This window comes from Besnoitia besnoiti (genome assembly GCF_002563875.1).
Source record: "Besnoitia besnoiti strain Bb-Ger1 chromosome Unknown contig00014, whole genome shotgun sequence".
Taxonomy (NCBI): Eukaryota; Apicomplexa; class Conoidasida; order Eucoccidiorida; family Sarcocystidae; genus Besnoitia; species Besnoitia besnoiti.
The window spans coordinates 1402148-1419673 of record NW_021703916.1 but is presented as its reverse complement, the minus strand read 5'-3'; the positions used below and the strand labels follow the sequence as shown (position 1 = coordinate 1419673).

The 17526-nt window shown below is 56.5% G+C and overlaps 3 protein-coding genes across 3 annotated transcripts; 2 read left to right on the top strand and 1 right to left on the bottom strand.

Annotated features, from left to right (window-relative positions):
- Positions 1–863: 863 nt before the first annotated feature.
- BESB_026670 (uncharacterized protein) lies at positions 864–1555 on the bottom strand (the record flags this gene model as incomplete). Its single annotated transcript, XM_029361347.1, has 2 exons — positions 864–938; positions 1331–1555. The coding sequence occupies 2 exons, from the start codon at positions 1553–1555 to the stop codon at positions 864–866; spliced, it is 300 nt and encodes a 99-aa protein (XP_029215702.1).
- A 97-nt stretch (positions 1556–1652) lies between these two features.
- BESB_026660 (putative periodic tryptophan protein PWP2) lies at positions 1653–9759 on the top strand (the record flags this gene model as incomplete). Its single annotated transcript, XM_029361346.1, has 10 exons — positions 1653–2231; positions 2766–4276; positions 4721–5033; positions 5596–5865; positions 6194–6416; positions 6765–6847; positions 7005–7154; positions 7800–7922; positions 8277–8514; positions 9593–9759. The coding sequence occupies 10 exons, from the start codon at positions 1653–1655 to the stop codon at positions 9757–9759; spliced, it is 3657 nt and encodes a 1218-aa protein (XP_029215701.1).
- A 1649-nt stretch (positions 9760–11408) lies between these two features.
- Positions 11409–12899, top strand: BESB_026650 (ubiquinone/menaquinone biosynthesis methyltransferase subfamily protein; the record flags this gene model as incomplete). The annotated part of the gene is made up of 1 exon (XM_029361345.1): positions 11409–12899. One exon carries the CDS (start codon positions 11409–11411, stop codon positions 12897–12899), a length of 1491 nt encoding a protein of 496 aa, XP_029215700.1.
- Between the last annotated feature and the right edge of the window lie 4627 nt (positions 12900–17526).

Sequence of the window (17526 nt, the reverse complement as noted above, 5' to 3'; positions counted from 1 at the left end):
TTGCCTGTAGTGATGAGGCTGTGCCGGGGTGCTCGGCAGGACAGCGGACAACACCTCGCAGACGGTGGCGGAAAACGAGGGGATAGTGTCTGCCTCGAGAGCAGGCGACTTCACGCGGGATTGGAGGAATCTTGCCGTCTGTTCTGCAGACAAACTGGCGCAACGGCAGTACTGGTGATCTAGACGCTACTAGAGAAGCAGGGGAGCGAGGATCTAAAGATGTTAGCGACGCCGGAAGTCACAACATGCGAGGCACGTCTTCCGGAATGGATAGGGAACCGTAGCCGCCCTTGCGGGTGAAGTCCCGCGTGGCTGCGATGGGGAGCGTTTTTCATACTCTGTTGGAAAATCGGATGCGAGCCTGTATATTTCCCTTCAACCTTCCCTTCCAGCGTTTCTACGTCAAACAACTAGTAAACTGCCTGTATTAATAGTATTCATGTGGCATCTCTGTCAGTTGAGAAAGAGAAACGCCAACGTCCGAGTTACGGAAGGTGCACTTCGGGCTGCGTAGGGGAGCTTGTACGAGGGAGCGCAGGCACCACGATTGAGCAACTCGGCAGTGGTCTCACTCCAGAGTTTCAGACTTGTTCCCGCGTGGCCTCGCAGTTTAGCACCGCATCCGATGGCTGTTGCCCTCCGAAATCCGTTAGCGTTCAGTAAGTTTCACTAGAGCTGTGTTCGATTCCTGTTGGCGTGGCTGCGCTCAAGTGGCCTTTTTGCAGCGGGAGTATCGGTGCTAGTCCGTGTTTTGGCCTGCTGTCCGCGAACGTTCTTCATCTTCAAGGGCAACGATGAGCATCAATTAGTTTAATAAGGAGGGACTCAAGCGCTCTTTTCTCCACCTGTAGCGAGCATACAAGTCACTCTTCAGGTCCGACCCGAGGACCGCCTGTCTGCTCTCGGTAGAGGTGATATTCCACTTTGCGGCAGGGTGTCTGAAGCAATGCGAAAAAGCAAGTGGGTCTTTCGCTTCCTACGCTAGCGTCAGCTGAGAAGCGTCACATATGCCGAATCTGCGACGAGGACCAGCGCTCCTACCTCTTCACGTCTTGCTGGCCAGAAACGTCAACTCTGAATTTGTGCGCAACTTCTTTTTTTCGTCGTTGTGCCTTGAAATTTGAGGTGCATGCATGGAAGGAATTTATTTGGCCGCAAACCGCATGCGCGCTGCTCATCCGCCGGTTAACGCAAGCATTTCTAAGTTCTGGGAAACCAATATTTATTGTCCATTCGCGAGGCTATTGTTTACTTAGTTTTTGTGCGGTCACAGGTATACTGGACGCAGCTGAGGGGTTGAAGGTTCCCCAAAGGCTTGGCATTGCCTCACCGTCGCGCCTGGGCCCCACATGCGCAACTGTACAGTCTCGACGTTCCTTCGCTCGTCATTCTTTCCCGATTTCTTTTTCAAACCTGCCCCGATCGCCCAGTACTTTCCAGCGCCGTTGCCAGAGGTCATTTCGGCAGATCCGACCACTTTTGCACGGGCGCGGGCGGTGCCGCGAAGCCGCGCATTAGCGACTTCAGTATCGGCTGTTTTTAGAGTCAGCACCATATTTCCGTTGCGTTATGGGCATGGAACGGCGGCTTTTCTGTTGATTCCACGTCAGTGAGCTCGCGCCGATCTCCTTGTTGGCATCCCAACCTCCAAAATGTTTTCGTACTCCTTCACCAACCTCTTGGGGGCGCCGTTCGACAGTGCCCAGGCACGTATTGGCTTCGACAAGCGGGCACAGTGCCTATACACCCCCACAAGCAACCGGGTCGCTTGCTACCGTCTCCACACTCAGGACCACTCTGCAAGCAACCTCACTTCCAGTCTGGCGGCCGCCGGCGAAGGGTCGGCTTCGAGACAGAAGGCGGCACAGCTGTCGCCGCGGGCTGGCGAGCTGGATGCGGGCGCAGCATCGCAGGAGGACTGGCACCACGCGGACCAGACCACGGGTAGCAGCGGAGTTTCCACGTTGCCCTTCGAGGCCCGCGTGGATATCGCGTGGTTCTGTGTGAGATCGGACAACTCGCTGGCCATTTGCATCGACCTCCACGGGCAGGGCATGGTCGTCAACCTGGCAAAGGGATGTGTTGTGAACCGACTCCAGTTCAGAAGCAACACAAGCGCCGAACAGAAGCGCAAGTGGGCGGCCGTGAAGGATCTCCAGCACGTCGTCACGGGCGCTGCCTTCTCTCCCGATGGTCGCCTCTTTGCCGTCGCTGTCGGCCGATCTGTCCAGGTCCTGCCGCGCCAGAGTCTGCATGGGACGGAATTAGAATTAGATCCTCGCGAGCCGCGACGCGCTGTGTGTGTGTTTTAGAGATGTGCTTCGATGGAGCGTAATGTGGGGTTCGCCGGAGCAGCGCTGTGGCAGACGTGCGGTGGCAGGTACTTCTGGACAGAAAAGCGGCTCAAGACGAGCTGCATTTTTCCCGTCCTCGAGGTCGAGACATAGGGCTCTCCTCTCCAGCCTGCTGGCTCTCCCACCAAGCAGCTGCCTCACTACATGGCCGTTTGACGTCCCTTCTGCTCTCGCCTGGCGGGGGCGTTCCTCTGCCCCCGTCGTGGACAGTTTTTTCCTGTCGCCTCTGTCTTTTGGCTGAGTTGCGACACTTTGTGGCCTGCGGCGGGGGATGGCGGGGGACGGGTTTAGGGAGGGGGGACTGGCGTTTCATTGCCTCGGGCCTCCTCGGCTCGCCGTGGAAATGTCTCTGGCGGAGACCCCGCGCGGATTCTGGATCTCTCTGTCGTGTCGGTCTGCTTTGTTCTTCAGATATGGCACGTGCCGACGGCGCGCCACGCGTACCAGCTCCGCCTGCTGCGGTCGATGACGCTTCACCAGCAGACCATCACCACGCTGTCCTGGTCGCCAGACTCCACACACCTCGTGACTGGCAGTCTGGACTGCACCGTGAGGCTGTGGCGCGCCAAGAAGGCGCGGTCAGTGTCCACGTTCACGTTGGCGGGGAGGAGCGCCGCCGAAGCGGGCTTGGTTGTTCGCGACGACGAACAGCAGGCCATGAGCCCAGATGGCAGCGTGACAGAGGCGCAGGACGAACCCGCTGACTTCGCGCACGGAGTGCCGGAGGACGAGACAGCGCGCGGAGACAGAGAGTTCATTCCTGTCGCGTTCGTCTCGCATAAGTACCCCCTGCGCTTCGCGTGCTTCTCTGGATGCCTCACTCGGCTCATCTCCGTCAACCGCGAAGGAGGCATCGTGCTGTGGCACTGGACAGAGAAACGGCGAACGGAGGAGGAACACGAAATGGCGCGCTTAAAGCTCCTGAAGTGCGACCCGACGGCCGAGGCGCAGTCGGTGCAGAAGCGCAGGAAGAAGAGAAGAAAGGCCGGCGGAGACGCCTACGTCATCCACCCCGGCCGCCGTGAGCTCGGCAGGAAGTTGCTGGAGGAACGGAGGAAGCGGCAGGAAGAAGCAAGCCAAGAGAGCACGAGCGACGGGTACTCCGAGGACTCTTCGGAGGGCGAGGAGGGCAGCGGGCCATCGCAGTGGGCGGCGCCTGGAGAAAAAGGGCGTCGGAAGCCGTCTGGCGAGACGGACTCGTCTTCTGCGTCGTCGAGTCACGCCGTCAACTACATGCGCGGTGTGTGGAAGACGGAAGCGAAGGCTCTTTGCTCTCAGGGGCGAGGTCAATACGTCACCCAAGCGTGCACGAACCTCAGTCCCTACTACGCTTGTTCTTCCCCGTCTGCTTCTTGTCCCTCGCAGTACCTCGTCGTGGCTTTCTCTGGAGGCGTCTTCCAGCTGTACGAACTCCCGACTCTCGCCGTCCTCTGCAGACTCTCTTTGGGTCTGGCGTCTTTGGACGCCGTCGCACTCTCCTCGGACGGCGAGTGGATCGCTGCGCTCGCGGCGGAGTCGCAGACGCTGGTCGTCTGGGAGTGGAGAAGCGAGACTTACGTGCTTCGGCAGCAGTCGCACGCGCACGGCCTGCGCGCTGTCGCCTTCTCTCCGGCGGCAGACGCCGCGCTCTCTGGCGCCTCGCGTATCGGCGCCAAGGCCGGCGTGGGCGGGGCGGCTCAACAGTACCAAGGCGCGGGGGGCAGCATGGGGCTTGGCACGTCCCGAGGCATCGTTGCGACCGGCGGCACAGATGGCCGCGTCAAACTCTTTGATGCAGAGACTGGCTTCTGCTTCTGCAGCTTCACCGACCACGCAGCCGCAGTCGCAGCCATCGTTTTTGCTCCAGCCGGCAACGCCGTTTTCACTGCTTCCCTCGACGGGACTGTCCGCGGATACGACCTCTTGCGATATCGGCAGTTCCGGTGAGTGGACTCGGAAGCGTCCTGGGTTACCACAAGCGGACGAGCGAGCAGACACGCTTTGTGGGATAGCAGAGATCGACGGCGGATCAGTAGCAGGCCGCTCGGGTTGTTGAGTGGAGCTTGACATGGTGCAGCGACAAGTCTCATTAGCCTGGGACACGACGGACGAAAGCACGGAGAGACGTCGATGCGTCACGAGCGCATGGGGAGGGAGGGAGAGAGGGGGGGACACGTGGTGCCCGATGCAGACATATTCTCGTTCTTGGCACAGCGCGTGTCTCACATCCCGCTCCGTTTGATTTCGCTGTCCTAGTGCGTATTTTTCTTCCTGTCGTCGTTCTCTGTTTCCCGGGCAGTGGGCTCTTCCCGTGTCTCGGTTGTTTCGCCTGGACGCACCGGCTTCAGCTGCTCCCCCGTGTCTTGTCCGCGCGGTGGTCTCTTCAGCGTCTTCACGGCGAAACCTGGCAACGCTTCAGCCGGATTCGGAGACAGTGGGACATCCTCGAAGACGGCGCTGCTTGCCGACTTACCTACGGGCAGTGTGCAGTTCTCCTCTCTGGCGATTGACGCGGGTGGCGAGCTGCTCGTCGCAGGCGGGCAGGGCAGCGTCTACTCGGTCTTCGTGTGGAGCGTGCAGACAGGAAAGGTCGTTGACGAGTTGACGGGGCACGAGGGGCCTATTGTTGCAGTTGCCTTCCATCCGCATCCCAACAAACAGGGAGTCGTCGTCACGGGCAGCTGGGACAAAAAAGTGAAGGTGCGCGTGCGCGGAGACATCCACGTCGTCGTGGTTCCTTCTCCGACCGAATGCTAAATGCTAGCGGGAATGATGCGATGCAGAATAAAAGAGCGCAGAACCGCGGGGGCTTTGGTAGCGAATAATACGACTGGTGATATTGGTCCTGAAGGCTCGGGCACGTCAAAGTGTGCTGTTCCTCTCTGCAAAGATACTCTTCTCGTCGTAGCACCAAACGCGTGCGCGATTTCGGTCAGGCGGCCAACTGCGTGGCGAAATGCTATGCTTAAGTATTCTTTTCAGGTCTCTGGGGCGCACCTACCTGCAGTTCCCCAGTGATCTACGACTCTTCCGGGACTGTCTGCGGTCGGCCTGTTCTACACGCGCGAACTTGTCAGAGGACGTGCCTGACGGCTTTAGTTCGTCCCATGTCTTTTCTGGTTACGTTTGGTCCCTTCTCTGGCCCGATCTGCTGAAAACGCCTCTCTGCGGTCGGCGGAGTCGGAGGACAAGTGCTCGAAGGCGGGATGAGCCAAGCTGGACTATGGGACGCACGTATGCGTCTGTGGCTCTCTGCCTGTAGGTCTGGGACTTGTATGCTCGGCGGTCCCATGGCGGGGCGCCCGAGACGCTTCAGCAAGCTGGAGGGGTTCTGTGTCTGGCCTTCGATCCGCGCGGCTCAGACGTCCTCGCGGTGGGCGGCGAGGGAGGGCACGTGGTGATTTGGGATACTGCACTCGGAGGCGACGAAGGCATCGTCACGACACTCGACCTCGTTCGGGACATTCAGGGCGGCCGGTCGAGCCAGAACGACCGCCGAGCCCGCAACAACTGGGTCACCGCTGAGAAGAAGGTGCGGGGCTGTCGTCGACTAAAGCTGACAACGGCGCTTTCTCAGGCCGCCTCGGTCCTGGGTTGGCGGCCTCTTTTCGCTTGCAGATCTCGTGCGCCGTCGCGTCTCTCAACAGATGCGTAGCTGCACATGCGTGTGAGCTTCTGTCTTGTCGTTTTCCGCAGGCGTCTACCGCTTTCCAGTTATCAGCTTCAGCGCAGCCATTTGGAAGTGTGGAGCTGCGGAAGCCTTTGTGGTTCCCCAGTTCCGGTGGCAGCGGGCCGTTGTCTTTAGGGTTTATCGACGTTCTTGGCCGCCCCGTGATGATGTGCCGTTGTTCGCGCTGCAGGAGGCGCTGGGGAACACTGCAGGACTCGACCTGAATGTGAGTGTGGACTCGATAGCCTTCTCGTCCACCGGCAGTCTCCTTCTCGTTGGCAGCCGCCACTGCGCGAGCACGTTCCTGTACGAAGCGCGAAGTGGTGCGCTCCTGGCTAAGTTCTCCCTGACGCGGAATCGGCTGCTTGACGGGATTCTCAGAGAGCTGAACTCCAGGTTCATCACAGACTCCGGTAAGCGTGTTAGGGTGCAAGCTGGGCGGGGCCGCCTGCAGTTCTTTGAGTTGGCCGCGTCCCGCCCCCGGGGTTTTCTGCGTCGTCCCTCGGGGTCGCGGAGGATCTGCCATGTGCCGAGTGCGCTTCGTTTGCTCTGTCAGAAGAGCTACCCTCTATCTACACAGGGCATCGGGACGACTGTTTCAGTCGATGAGTTTTGCGTCCGTACACGTATCTCCGGTGTCCGAGGAAACGATATGAGGGGTGTCCGAGGCATGTCAGAGCCCAAGCTCTTAAGGGCAGTTTAGGCGAAAAATCGAATCAGGCAGTAATTGCTCCCCCTTGTTGCTTTTCGGGATTCTACAGGCGACCCTCTACAGGAGTATGACCTGTCCGACGAAGACGATGAGCTCAACGAAGGGGTTCGTGAACGACGGAGAATCAAGCAAGTGAGTAATTGCGCGCGCGATTCCATTTCCTGTGGCTCGTAGATGCGCAACGACATGCGACTTCTCCCCTGAAACGTGTGCCGCTCTCCTCAGAGGTCACGGATGGACTTTCGCCCCCAGTGATTGTCTCTTCTTCCGTGTGCCCTTCGTTCTCCAGCACTTCGCCTTACCGGCTGTCCAGGCCGGTCAGTTCGCGTCGAAGAAGTCTCGACTTTTCCTTCTCCACCAAGTTGCGTTCTCCGCAGACAGCAGAAGCTGGGCTGTCGCTACGTCGCACGGTCTCTACATTTTCAGCTTGGACTCCAAGGTACGGCTCGAGCAGTCAAGCCGCGTGCCGGCTAGGCGCGGGTTCCGGCGCCATTGTGGAGCACGCAAACAGCTACGTATAGACACGCGGAGGTGGTTGTCTGTTTGCGAGACCTTTGGTCGTTGATGCCACTACATATGGATGCAAGCATAACGTCGCATAGGGTTCAGGCGCCCGCGCGACTTTGACATCCTCGCGGCAGAAGCATGGCCGTAGCAGCGGCGCGCACTGCCTCCGCCTTAGTGACATGCATGCGCGGAATACATATACATACATATATATATATATATATATATATACATATCTATTCTTATGAACGTGTATATACGGTGTTTGCAAGGGTGTTAGAGGGCTGCGTACCCAGACGTACACACTGTCTGAAATCTGCAGCAATATGTCCACGCGTGTTGCTGCCTGTTCGGCATCGGGGCAAAATCTCTCTCGGGCCTCTCGCTCAGTGAGCGTGCAGCTGCTCCTTTCTCGATTTCGCGCTAGCGTGCAGACTGGGGGTGGAGGCAGGCGACCACGGACGAGATTCGGTTTTGGGGTGTCTAGGCTCGCGCGAGCCCCACCTTGGCGGTCTCGGCTCTACGGCGCTGGAACGGAGGGTGGACTGGCGACTTTTTGCCTGCCTGTTCTGTGCAGACTGGCATGTACGCGGCCTTCGGGACATCTTCTCGCCTTGCGTGCGCGCCTCTCCCTCTGTTGACGTCTAATGTCACTACGGGGAGCATTTGGAGGGCACTGGAGAGACAGGAATATGCGAAGGTGCGTCTGTCGAGCTTCCGTTTGAGTCGAGCTACGTAGCCAGTGTGTCTTCGTGGGGAAGGGGCGGGTCGCGCGTTTTGTGAGTCGCTCAGCGGCGGGCGAACACGCGTTGGCGTGGTGCTGCGTCGGGTGGGAGGGAAGTCTGAAGAGGTCGTTGTTGGTTGGTAGGCCGATGAAAGAGCTGGGGCGTCGGTAGATTTGCGCAGAGTCAGGGAAAAACGATGAAAGGGAGCACTCTCGCGTGGATCGGGTAGTCGTGGCATTTCTGGCGGCGACGGCCCACCGCGAACGGAGACAGAAATAAGGTGCGTAACACGGTCTTTGCAGTCTGGTGCCCCCGTGCTTTTTTCTCAGGCCTTCATCCTCAGTTTGGTCTTGAACGACATGCCTACTCTCTTGTCCGTCTATGAGGCAGTGCCACCGTCCTCCGTCGTACTTGTCTGCTCATCGCTCGCGCCGGCGTTGTTGCCTCCTCTACTCTTCTTCCTTCATCTGCTTCTCTCCACGGACGTCGGCCTGGGCACGCCGCATCTGGAGCTTCACCTGCTGTGGCTGCGCAGCGTCTTGAAGCTTCATATGCACGTATTCCAAGGTGGGTCTCCTACGGTTCGTTGACAAGCCTAGACGCGCGTGAACTTGCTGTGTCGTCCCGCGGCCTTCTCCGCCAAGCGACTGAACAAAGCGGAGCTTGTGCCTGAAGCAAGCAGCCACGCAGAATGTTCCTCAAACGCGGCGAGACGCTTCTGCCATGTGTCGCAACTACGTAGTCTCGCGTTGGGTGATGCGGACTACATGTGGGTTCTTTAACACGTCGAAGATTGGTATAATATGATGGAAAACACCCTCACTATTTTGCTTGGGAATCGCGCTTAACTGGGCTGCACGTGTGCGCGTTTTCGTCTTCGGGAGCGTGGTTCATTCAAGAGGGGAACGTTGGGTGACTCTGGATCTTTTGCATCTCATCGACTGTATGGCACCCGGCGAACGAGGCTGGCGCAGCGCTTTTTCATACAGGCGAAGGAGGGCGGAGAGACTCTGTGAGAGTGTCTGGCAGTGATGCTTATCCACGAGAGCACATAACAGGAGAACATGTCAGGGTAGTTTGGGTTTTTGTGTGCGTGCCTGTCTACAAGCCGCGGTAGGGAGCCGCACGCAACTGGCGTGTTCGCGTGCGTTTTTGATGCAGGAGACTTGGCGGCTCTGTGGGCGCCCTCAGGGGCTTCCGCGGGTCACGCGGCGGGAGCCAAGAAACGGCGAAGTCAAGGAACAAGAGAGAATGAAGCGTTTGAGCGTTTAACAAGTGAGTTATCAGTGGCTGAGAGCTGATGGTGTGTAGACCGCTACAGGGAGGACGTAGCTGAGGGGTTGTCAGGCGTAAATTTGGTATCCGCCTGTTCACGGTGCCCACGGTACCATGGACCAAGAAATCGGTTGTTACGCAAGTTGGTCGAGACTTTGCAAGTGAATCTGCCTGTTAGTGCGGGCGGGAATCGATATATAGTCCCGTTGGCGTGCCCCTGTTTGTTACTTCGCTACGTATGCGACGGGGGCATAGTCTCGTACAATAATCCTTGAAACAGACCACTGTTGTAAAAACGTAAGCAGTGATGGTAGCAGTCAGCGCATGTATGCTTTGCTTTATGCGTGTGTGTTTGCAACTGTATCCGCAGGGGTCTCGTTCGATCTGCGCACCCTCTTTTTGTTGATTCTCCGCCAGCTGCAGCAGCAGCACGCGAGCCTCCATGCGCCTTTCTGCTCCAACCTCCATACTCTCGCCTTCATCAACGCGTCGATAAAAAATAACAGGGGCAATCAGGAGCCACTGTGCCGCAGCTGAGCGTGCAGGGCAACTACGGCGCTCCGGCTGTATGTTTTGTTTGTGAGGAGCGGGCAGTTACCGGTTGTATCGGTATTGCCCTACTTACCGGCTGATACCGTTGCAGATACCGCAGTCTACTTCCGGGAGTTTAATGAAGGGCAGCATCTTGAACTTAACCTCTCGAGTGGGTTCTCGTCGTCGTTCGCAACCGCTTCAAATTTTCGTAATCTGGCTTTGTGTTGTCCTTGTCGTTAGCAGCAACCTGCGTTGATTCGCGTGGGCAGCCGTCGACCGGTTTTGTGGTATCGAGGATGGAAGAGCAAGTATCTGTGCTGCTTCTGCGCGTGACAACTCTAGGTTCACAAATTTAATCAGGATCCAAAACGATGCCTGCCTATGAGCATTTCTGTGTCAAGCGCTGGAGGTCTCACCAGCGACTGGATGCGGCCCGCACATGCACTGAAGAAGCCTGTTTGAGACCGGTCTGCCCACGGGAACTGCGTCCAGGAGGATCGAATAGACGAAGGAGTCTTGCGAAGTAGTCGGACTCCGACTAGTCACTCACAGAGAAGTATGCTTATTCGGGGCTAAAACATTTAGAAAAACGGCGTGTCCACGAGGGGTTCCTTGATGTGAGCCGCGGCTCCTCGCATCCCTCTGGGACTCATGTCACCAACTCATGATCAATTCATAGGAGAATGCTAACCCTAACACGCTTCTTAAGGCAGATACAATTCTTTTTCTTTCAATAGCACGGTACTTTTGTTTGCGTGGAAGCTGGAGGACGGAAGGAGCAGAACTACGGATATTTGTGTGTTCTCGACGCCATGCTTTACCACAGAATTTCGTTGAATAACAACACATCAAAGTGAGCGCACGCAAGCGCGTTCCACGTCAGCTTCTTCAATGTTTCTGGGCGTGTGAGCGGTCTTGAACAGACTAAAAATACGTGTGTATGCGTACGCGAGTTATTTGACACCTGCATACCTTGTGCATCAATTATCACGCTGACACGCACATCCAGGCGAGTAGCACATTCACTATCGTGCTGATGATGTACTGCTTCCAGTAAAACGAAAAAAAGGAGGAACCCGCGTCGTGCCTTTGCAGACATCACGATTTGACACTACAGCGCGGGAGGCACAGGCGCAGCGGCCTGTAGCCGCGTGACCGCAATGTCTCGTACACACACGCGCGTATCCTTCCAAAACGTAGTCCGCGCGTTGCGTTGATAGAGTCCTAGATAGCTCCGGGGGGAGGCCGTGTGCAGAAAGCAATGAGTGTTGGTGTGAACTTGGAGGATACACGAAAGCGAATCGCCGCTGATTTTGCGCATGCAACCCTGTCTGGCCCTAGAGCGTTCCCGACCAAGGTCGGTTCTCCCCTCCGAATGTTCAGCTCCTTCGCTGCTCATCTCAGGATTGTGCGACGCATAGTTTTCATCGTGTGCTCTGCGGTGTTTACTGTCTGATGGGGGACTTGGCCGAGTGCTGCCAACTCTGCCCTGTCGCCCCAATTTCCGCGTATAGGGCTCGCCGTCCGGGGCAGATGTGCTGTGGTCCGATCGTCCGCGCACTTCAAGCATCCAACGCCGCTTTGTCGGAACTCCAACGAGGTCCCTCTTTTCCACGTGGTACCAAAGACTTGCTGAAGCCACTACAACAAAAATGGGTGCATGCGACGGGCCATGTGCGCGCTTTCGGCGGGGAGTCCTGGCGAATGGCTGGGGACGGTTGCATCTGGCGTCGCGTGCCGTCATCTCTACAGCACTACCGACGTCCGCGAGCGACACCAGGCGATCCGCTGGAGTCTCGCGAAGGCAGACTGCTGCTCTTCCGCATGGTCAGGCTCTAGTTCACCTCGGTCGCACCTCCATTCTCCCGTCGGCGTTGCCACAGGTTATGCTCCGGAGTCGCTACACGCCGCTGGGGTGCAAGTCCTCGCTTCCTTCTCACCTTTCCACAGGCCACGCGTACTTTTCCCATACAAGCAAGTCGGCGCATCTAAGCTCAGATGAAGACGAAGGCCAGACAGCGCAAGACACAACAACGGTGTCCTTCGGTGCCCGTCAGGTTCCGAAGGCGCAGAAGCAGCACCTGGTGGCGTCTGTTTTTTCGTCTGTGGCTGAACGCTATGACTTAATGAATGATTTGATGAGTGGGGGTTTGCACCGTTGCTGGAAGGACGCATTTGTGGATCTTGTTCAGTTTCCCACACTGCAGCCGTGCTCCGCGTCCGGCACCGCGTCTCCCAAGGGAGACGCAACGCCGCCACGCCGCTTTCGAATTCTTGATTTAGCAGGTGGAACAGGCGACATTGCGTTTCGCTTCGTGGAGAGAGCCGAGGCGCAGTGGAGTCAGCAACAAGCTATTGAGCGGAGGCGCCAGACGTTTTCTGCTGCCGCTCGGAGGGAGCCGCGGGAGGCGACAAGCGTGCCGTCTACTGAGGTATCCACGAGCGGTCAAACCGCTCAACCTTCTTTCTCCGGTATCGACGTGACGGTGTGCGATATCAACGCGGACATGCTGCGTGTAGGTCAGCAAAGAGCTGTCGAGCGCGGCCTGCAGGTTTGGCCGATTGTCCGTTCTCACCAGGAGGTGGAGGCGCAGCTCGCAAAGCAGCGTGCTCAAGAGGAGTTCGACGGGCGCAGAGTAGGGGGCTTTGACGGCAAAGGCAGTGACCGCGGGCGAGTGGTGGGCAGTCGCGCGGCCTGCTCCCAGGGTGAGGCTTGCCCCTTACATCTGCAGTGGGTCTGTGGAAACGGAGAGCAACTCCCCTTTGCTGACGAAAGTTTCGACGTCCTCACGATTGCTTTCGGTATCCGGAACTTCACAGATATCAAGAAGGGCCTCGCAGAATCCGCGCGGGTACTCCGTCCAGGCGGCAGATTTTTGTGTCTAGAGTTCAGTCGGGTGCAGAATCCCACGCTTGCTGCGATGTATGATCTCTACTCGTTCAACGCACTGCCGCTGATGGGAAGTCTCGTTGCAGGCGACCGCGATGCCTACCAGTACTTAGTGGAAAGCATCCGGAAATTCCCGCCTCAAGAGGAGTTCGCGGCCATGATAGCCGACGCAGGCTTCCAACACGTTGCCTTCTCGAATCTCACCTTTGGCACTGTTGCCATACATTCCGGTTTCAAGCTTGGAGGGGCATGAGAACAAGTTGGTGATCAGTTGCACTGCGACACAGTGACTGGTTCGTGACAAACGTCTGCGATGCCGAAAAACTCCTATCCAAGTCTTGGCCATCAGCTCGATACAAAAACACTGGACAGCCAACTGGCTGTCGACCCCAACTTGGGCGCCACATCCGGAGGACACTGATAAAACATACTTCGATCAGCGTAGATGATCGCGACTTGCAAAAGCCTGTGAAAACCTTCGCGCCCCCGGGGGCATCATTTGGCCCTGCATTATGGGTCGATAAAACCATTCACATCTTCCAGTGCTATTTACGTGCTCCCTGTCATACGTCTCCCTGCAGCGCATGCTGCAGCACGTAGGTCTTTATATCCCAGCTTTGCACGTCTACAAATTCAATGTCTCTCACTGTGCGGAGGGTTTCGGACCTGGCTCTTGGCACATATCCTTCTCCGACAATCCGCTGCTATTCTTGGGGAAGACACCAGTGAACAACTCCAACAGATCAGGAGGCATCTTCTGCAGGGATCTTCTCTCTCGAGTCGAGAACGCTCGCTGCAGCCTTTCTTCAGCAGAACTCGCACTGTGTTTGGCTTTTGTCTGTCCATCACCTGACACACCTGCAGACGTCTCCGCTTGTAGGGACCCCCCTGTAGAGGCTGGCGGTGCCGGCGAGTGTGGAGGCGCTTGTGCCTGTTCGCTGGGCGCCCCCTCTCGTTTGATGCACTGGGCGAAGCAGACGTCCACTCGGACGGTGTGGTCACTGCGGGGGGTCGGGAATTTTCTTCAGCCACCACTTTCGAACGCAAAATGCCCTCTCCAATCCACGTGGGCATGTCCGCCGAAGGGCCATAAGTAGCTACTGGGAGGGTTGGCAAGGCATTGTCGATTCTCGCTGCTGTACCGCTCGTCTGTCCAGTTCATTTCTTCTGACTGCTTGGCGACATCTAGCAACGCAGTGTTGTACCAGAAAAGCTGTTGTCCGTACGTTTCGAGTGGTGCCGCATACGTCCGCACCTCAAGCGAGACAAGCAGTTGGGCAGCGAAGCACCCGTTGCAAGTTGCCTCTTTCACGATGTTCTTTTCATCCGCGACGGCCTCGTCCAGCTCCTTGGGCGGTGGGAGTCACCAGGAAGTGGATCACTGCGTGGACATGCGCTTCCCTGTCCAAGTGCTTCCGCATAAGCCGGCGTGTCCTACCGCCCTAATGGGTCAAGAGAGGCCGGCCCGTCTTGCCTGGCGTCATCCCTAAGGAGAGACCTGTCTGGCATGCAACTATCTTTCAATACGTCCCTTTTTTTGTTTTAGATTTCTTTTTATTTCTATTATTTTTGTTAAATTTTATTGTATTTATTTGTTTTATGAATCTTTTTTCTAGGATTTTTTTCCAACTAAAATTTAAACCTGTAATTTCTCATAATCTGTTTTTATACAAATACTAAAATTCTTAATTGTATCTTTTGGAAATCCATAGGAAAAGAATAAAAAATATGTCTTTGTACTAATGTCTTTGAAGTTTTAAAAAAACAGCTTTTTCGTAGAAGATGCCTTTTCACAAATATTTTAAATTTTATTGATTTGTAAATCTTTAGTTGTATTATAAGATTTACAATATAAAAAATGCTTTTTTTATAAGATTTGTTTGTACAATGTAAACAAAAATCTTTTAAAGAAGATCGAATCGCGGCGTTCTGCTGCACCGTGGACTCAAGTGTTTCGTCACGAGGTTCGGCGGCTCGCTTAGAAAAGCTGACTCCACCTTGGTGAGTTGCGCCGCGGTCATGTATTGCGTTACCGCACTGTGTGGCAGCAAGGTCATTCGCTGAACCTAGTGTCTCCATGCCGCTGGATTCTTGGGCTTCATGATACTCCATAGTCTCCCGAGGTGCTGCTCTTAGGCGAAACTCGAGTCAGCAATGGCCTGCGTCTAAGCATCCTCTTCGCTCACCCCACGTTGTGTGTAGTGCTGTTGCTTCGAGTGCATGTAAATGTCGCACAAGAGTGTCCGCACTGCTACGGCTTCCACTGCCGCCACAGTCGCACACGCACTGCTTCCCTCGCCATCATCCTCTTTTCCCCTGCGCCTACCCTGCGACCGATCTGGGGGCTAACAAGACCCTTCTTTCCCATCCCCCCCCCCCCCCCCCCCCCTAACGCCATCCCGCCGCGACGCAAGATTTCGCCTGCATGTCATGAACCGACCGGCCGACCGGCAGTTGTGGATAATGCCACTATGGTGGCAAAAAGCACTGCAGCTCCGGACAGTGTAGGCGCCGTTGGGGCTAGCTCTCTTGAAAACTTCTTTAACGCTGCACTCGAAGAAAAGGGCAGGGGCCGACGTCTCAGTCGAAGGCCCACAGTTCCCTGCCCCGGAGCTCCTCCATCAGTTTCGGCTAATGCTGCGGAACTCTCGTTCGAGTCAGGGCTCTGCGGCGCAGACCGCACTGCAGAGGTCGCCATGGATGTGTGACATAGTCAGTGCGGTTATGTGATACACTATAGGTGATGCGCAATATCCGGGTGAGGAGCGAACGCGCGGGTCCCAACAGCACAAGCTAACGTTTCGACCTGCGAATCCTTGCCGCCAACCGAGGGTCGTCAGCTACAGTCGCACCTGGGTAGTCGTGCGCGTGAAGCTCCGTTGATGGTGTGGACGAAAGAAGCACAATACGCGCCAGCTGCCGTCCGACGCGGGCCAGACAGACGTGGAGATGTAGAGTTCACCGTGTCTGCCGTGGCTCCCCGTACACCAACGTCTCGAGGACGCCACGAAATAAGTCGTATCCTACACGCCTCTGTAGCACGTGTGCAGGATCCCTCTTACAGGGCCACAGAGAGGTCGTATAGCACAGAGGTCTGGTAAAAAAGAGGCATGACAAACCCGCAGTCCATCCAGGCCCGCCACTCCAATCATCAAACATCTCTGATCGTAGTACGACGGGAAGTCTGGAGGAGAACAAGCGGGGAAAACGACCCTTCTTGCGGCTGCTGCGTGCCTGCGCCGTATCTGGATGCCGGGAAAACTTAAATTCGGAGATCAAGCAGCCAACGCTGAACGCAGTAAGCCCCGTTGATCGGTTCCTTCTCTCTCTCACTAGCCGGGTATGCTGTCCCATCATAGAGCCACTGGAGCGGGGGAATTCTGGGCCATGCAAGAGGTGCAGTGGCTCAAGACACTACGCAGAAACCCACCGGAATGTGCCAAGCAGGACGCTGGTGCGGCGCGGAGGTGCAGACGTGAAGAACCCCCGCAAATAACTGTCCACAGTCTATCAGATTTGCCTCGAGACATCAAGAATGACAAGTCCGTTTTTTGATCCAGCTTGGCTCTGCAGTTTCACGAAAGGGGGGGAGATTTGAGCGACTGCAGCAGCGGACCAGGGATCACGGTATGGCCGTGTACGGTCGCGGCGTGTTGTCCTCTCAGCCCCCTGTGCTGAGAGAAGAAACCGGAAACGAAGCTTATCGTGTGCCCCTTGCTCCTCGGGAGACACCAACTTGGTCGGCGAATGCAAGTATTGATGTAGGTTCTCTTGGGTGTGAACGAATTTCGATTTCACGGACGGTGGCGCCGACACTGGGGCACAGGTCTTCATGGAACGCCCTCCCCCGTGGACTCGGGGCTGGGGGGGAACTCACTTATAAACTGTCACGCGCAGTATCGCGCATGAAGGGGGGATCTTCGGATGCTGTGAACTCCATCAGCGTTTTTGCTTCAGATGGCCTGACGAGAGTCCCACGATGCACGGACGAGCCTCCGATTGTGGAATGACACACAGTCGTGCGAGAGCGTGACAGATACGAATAGCAAACAAGCCAGATCACGCAAGACCTTGAAAGCAACTGCAGGCTTCCCACCTCAAAGGGGGTGCTTTCTCATACTCTCGTGGCTCGCGGGAGATAGTGCGGCGTGAAAATTGTTCTCTTTATGCGCCATAGAAAACACGTGCTGCCTCAGCACTTTCTCTTGAGCCAGGGGTCCACAGATCTGGTGGTGGGCTTTCGATCAGTCGGCTCCAACCTCAGTTTCCCTGGAGTGCTGCTACGGCGGCTTCTGCGAGCGGGTTCTGGTGTCGCATGCTGTCGACAAAGCCGTGTGGAAGAACAGGGCAGTGTTTCCCGCTAGAGCGCCCCGGGAGGTGAAGGCACTGCAGGAATTGGTAGGTTCCCTCATGTTCGAAGTGTAACGAGAGCTTTTTTACGTGTTACTTAGTTTCACTGTTGTCCAACCTAGCAACGAGGAAGGCACAATCGACATTTTACATTGCATACGCCGCCCAACTGACTTCCTGTGGAGCGTTGTTGTCTGGAAAAGGGATGCGGTCGTCACCTACATATCAGCAACATCGTTGTGACTACTTGCCTTGGTGAGGCGCCTTTTCTGTACTGCACCTTGTCTTGGTAAGACGCTTGCGCACCTTCCACGACTTCTGTAGCATCTCCAAATCACAAGCCGCGGGGGGCGCGGTTGTCCTGTCTGCCGCGCTCGCGCGTCCCTGCATCACCGCTGAAAAGAAAGCGGCCCCCGCAATGCAAAAATTCACATGGAAATATGTTCAGATATGGGAACTCTAGGTTCTTCTCTCACCCTTCCCGGCACCGGCGCAGCAGTCGAAGAAGGAAGGAACGCCACAGGAGACGT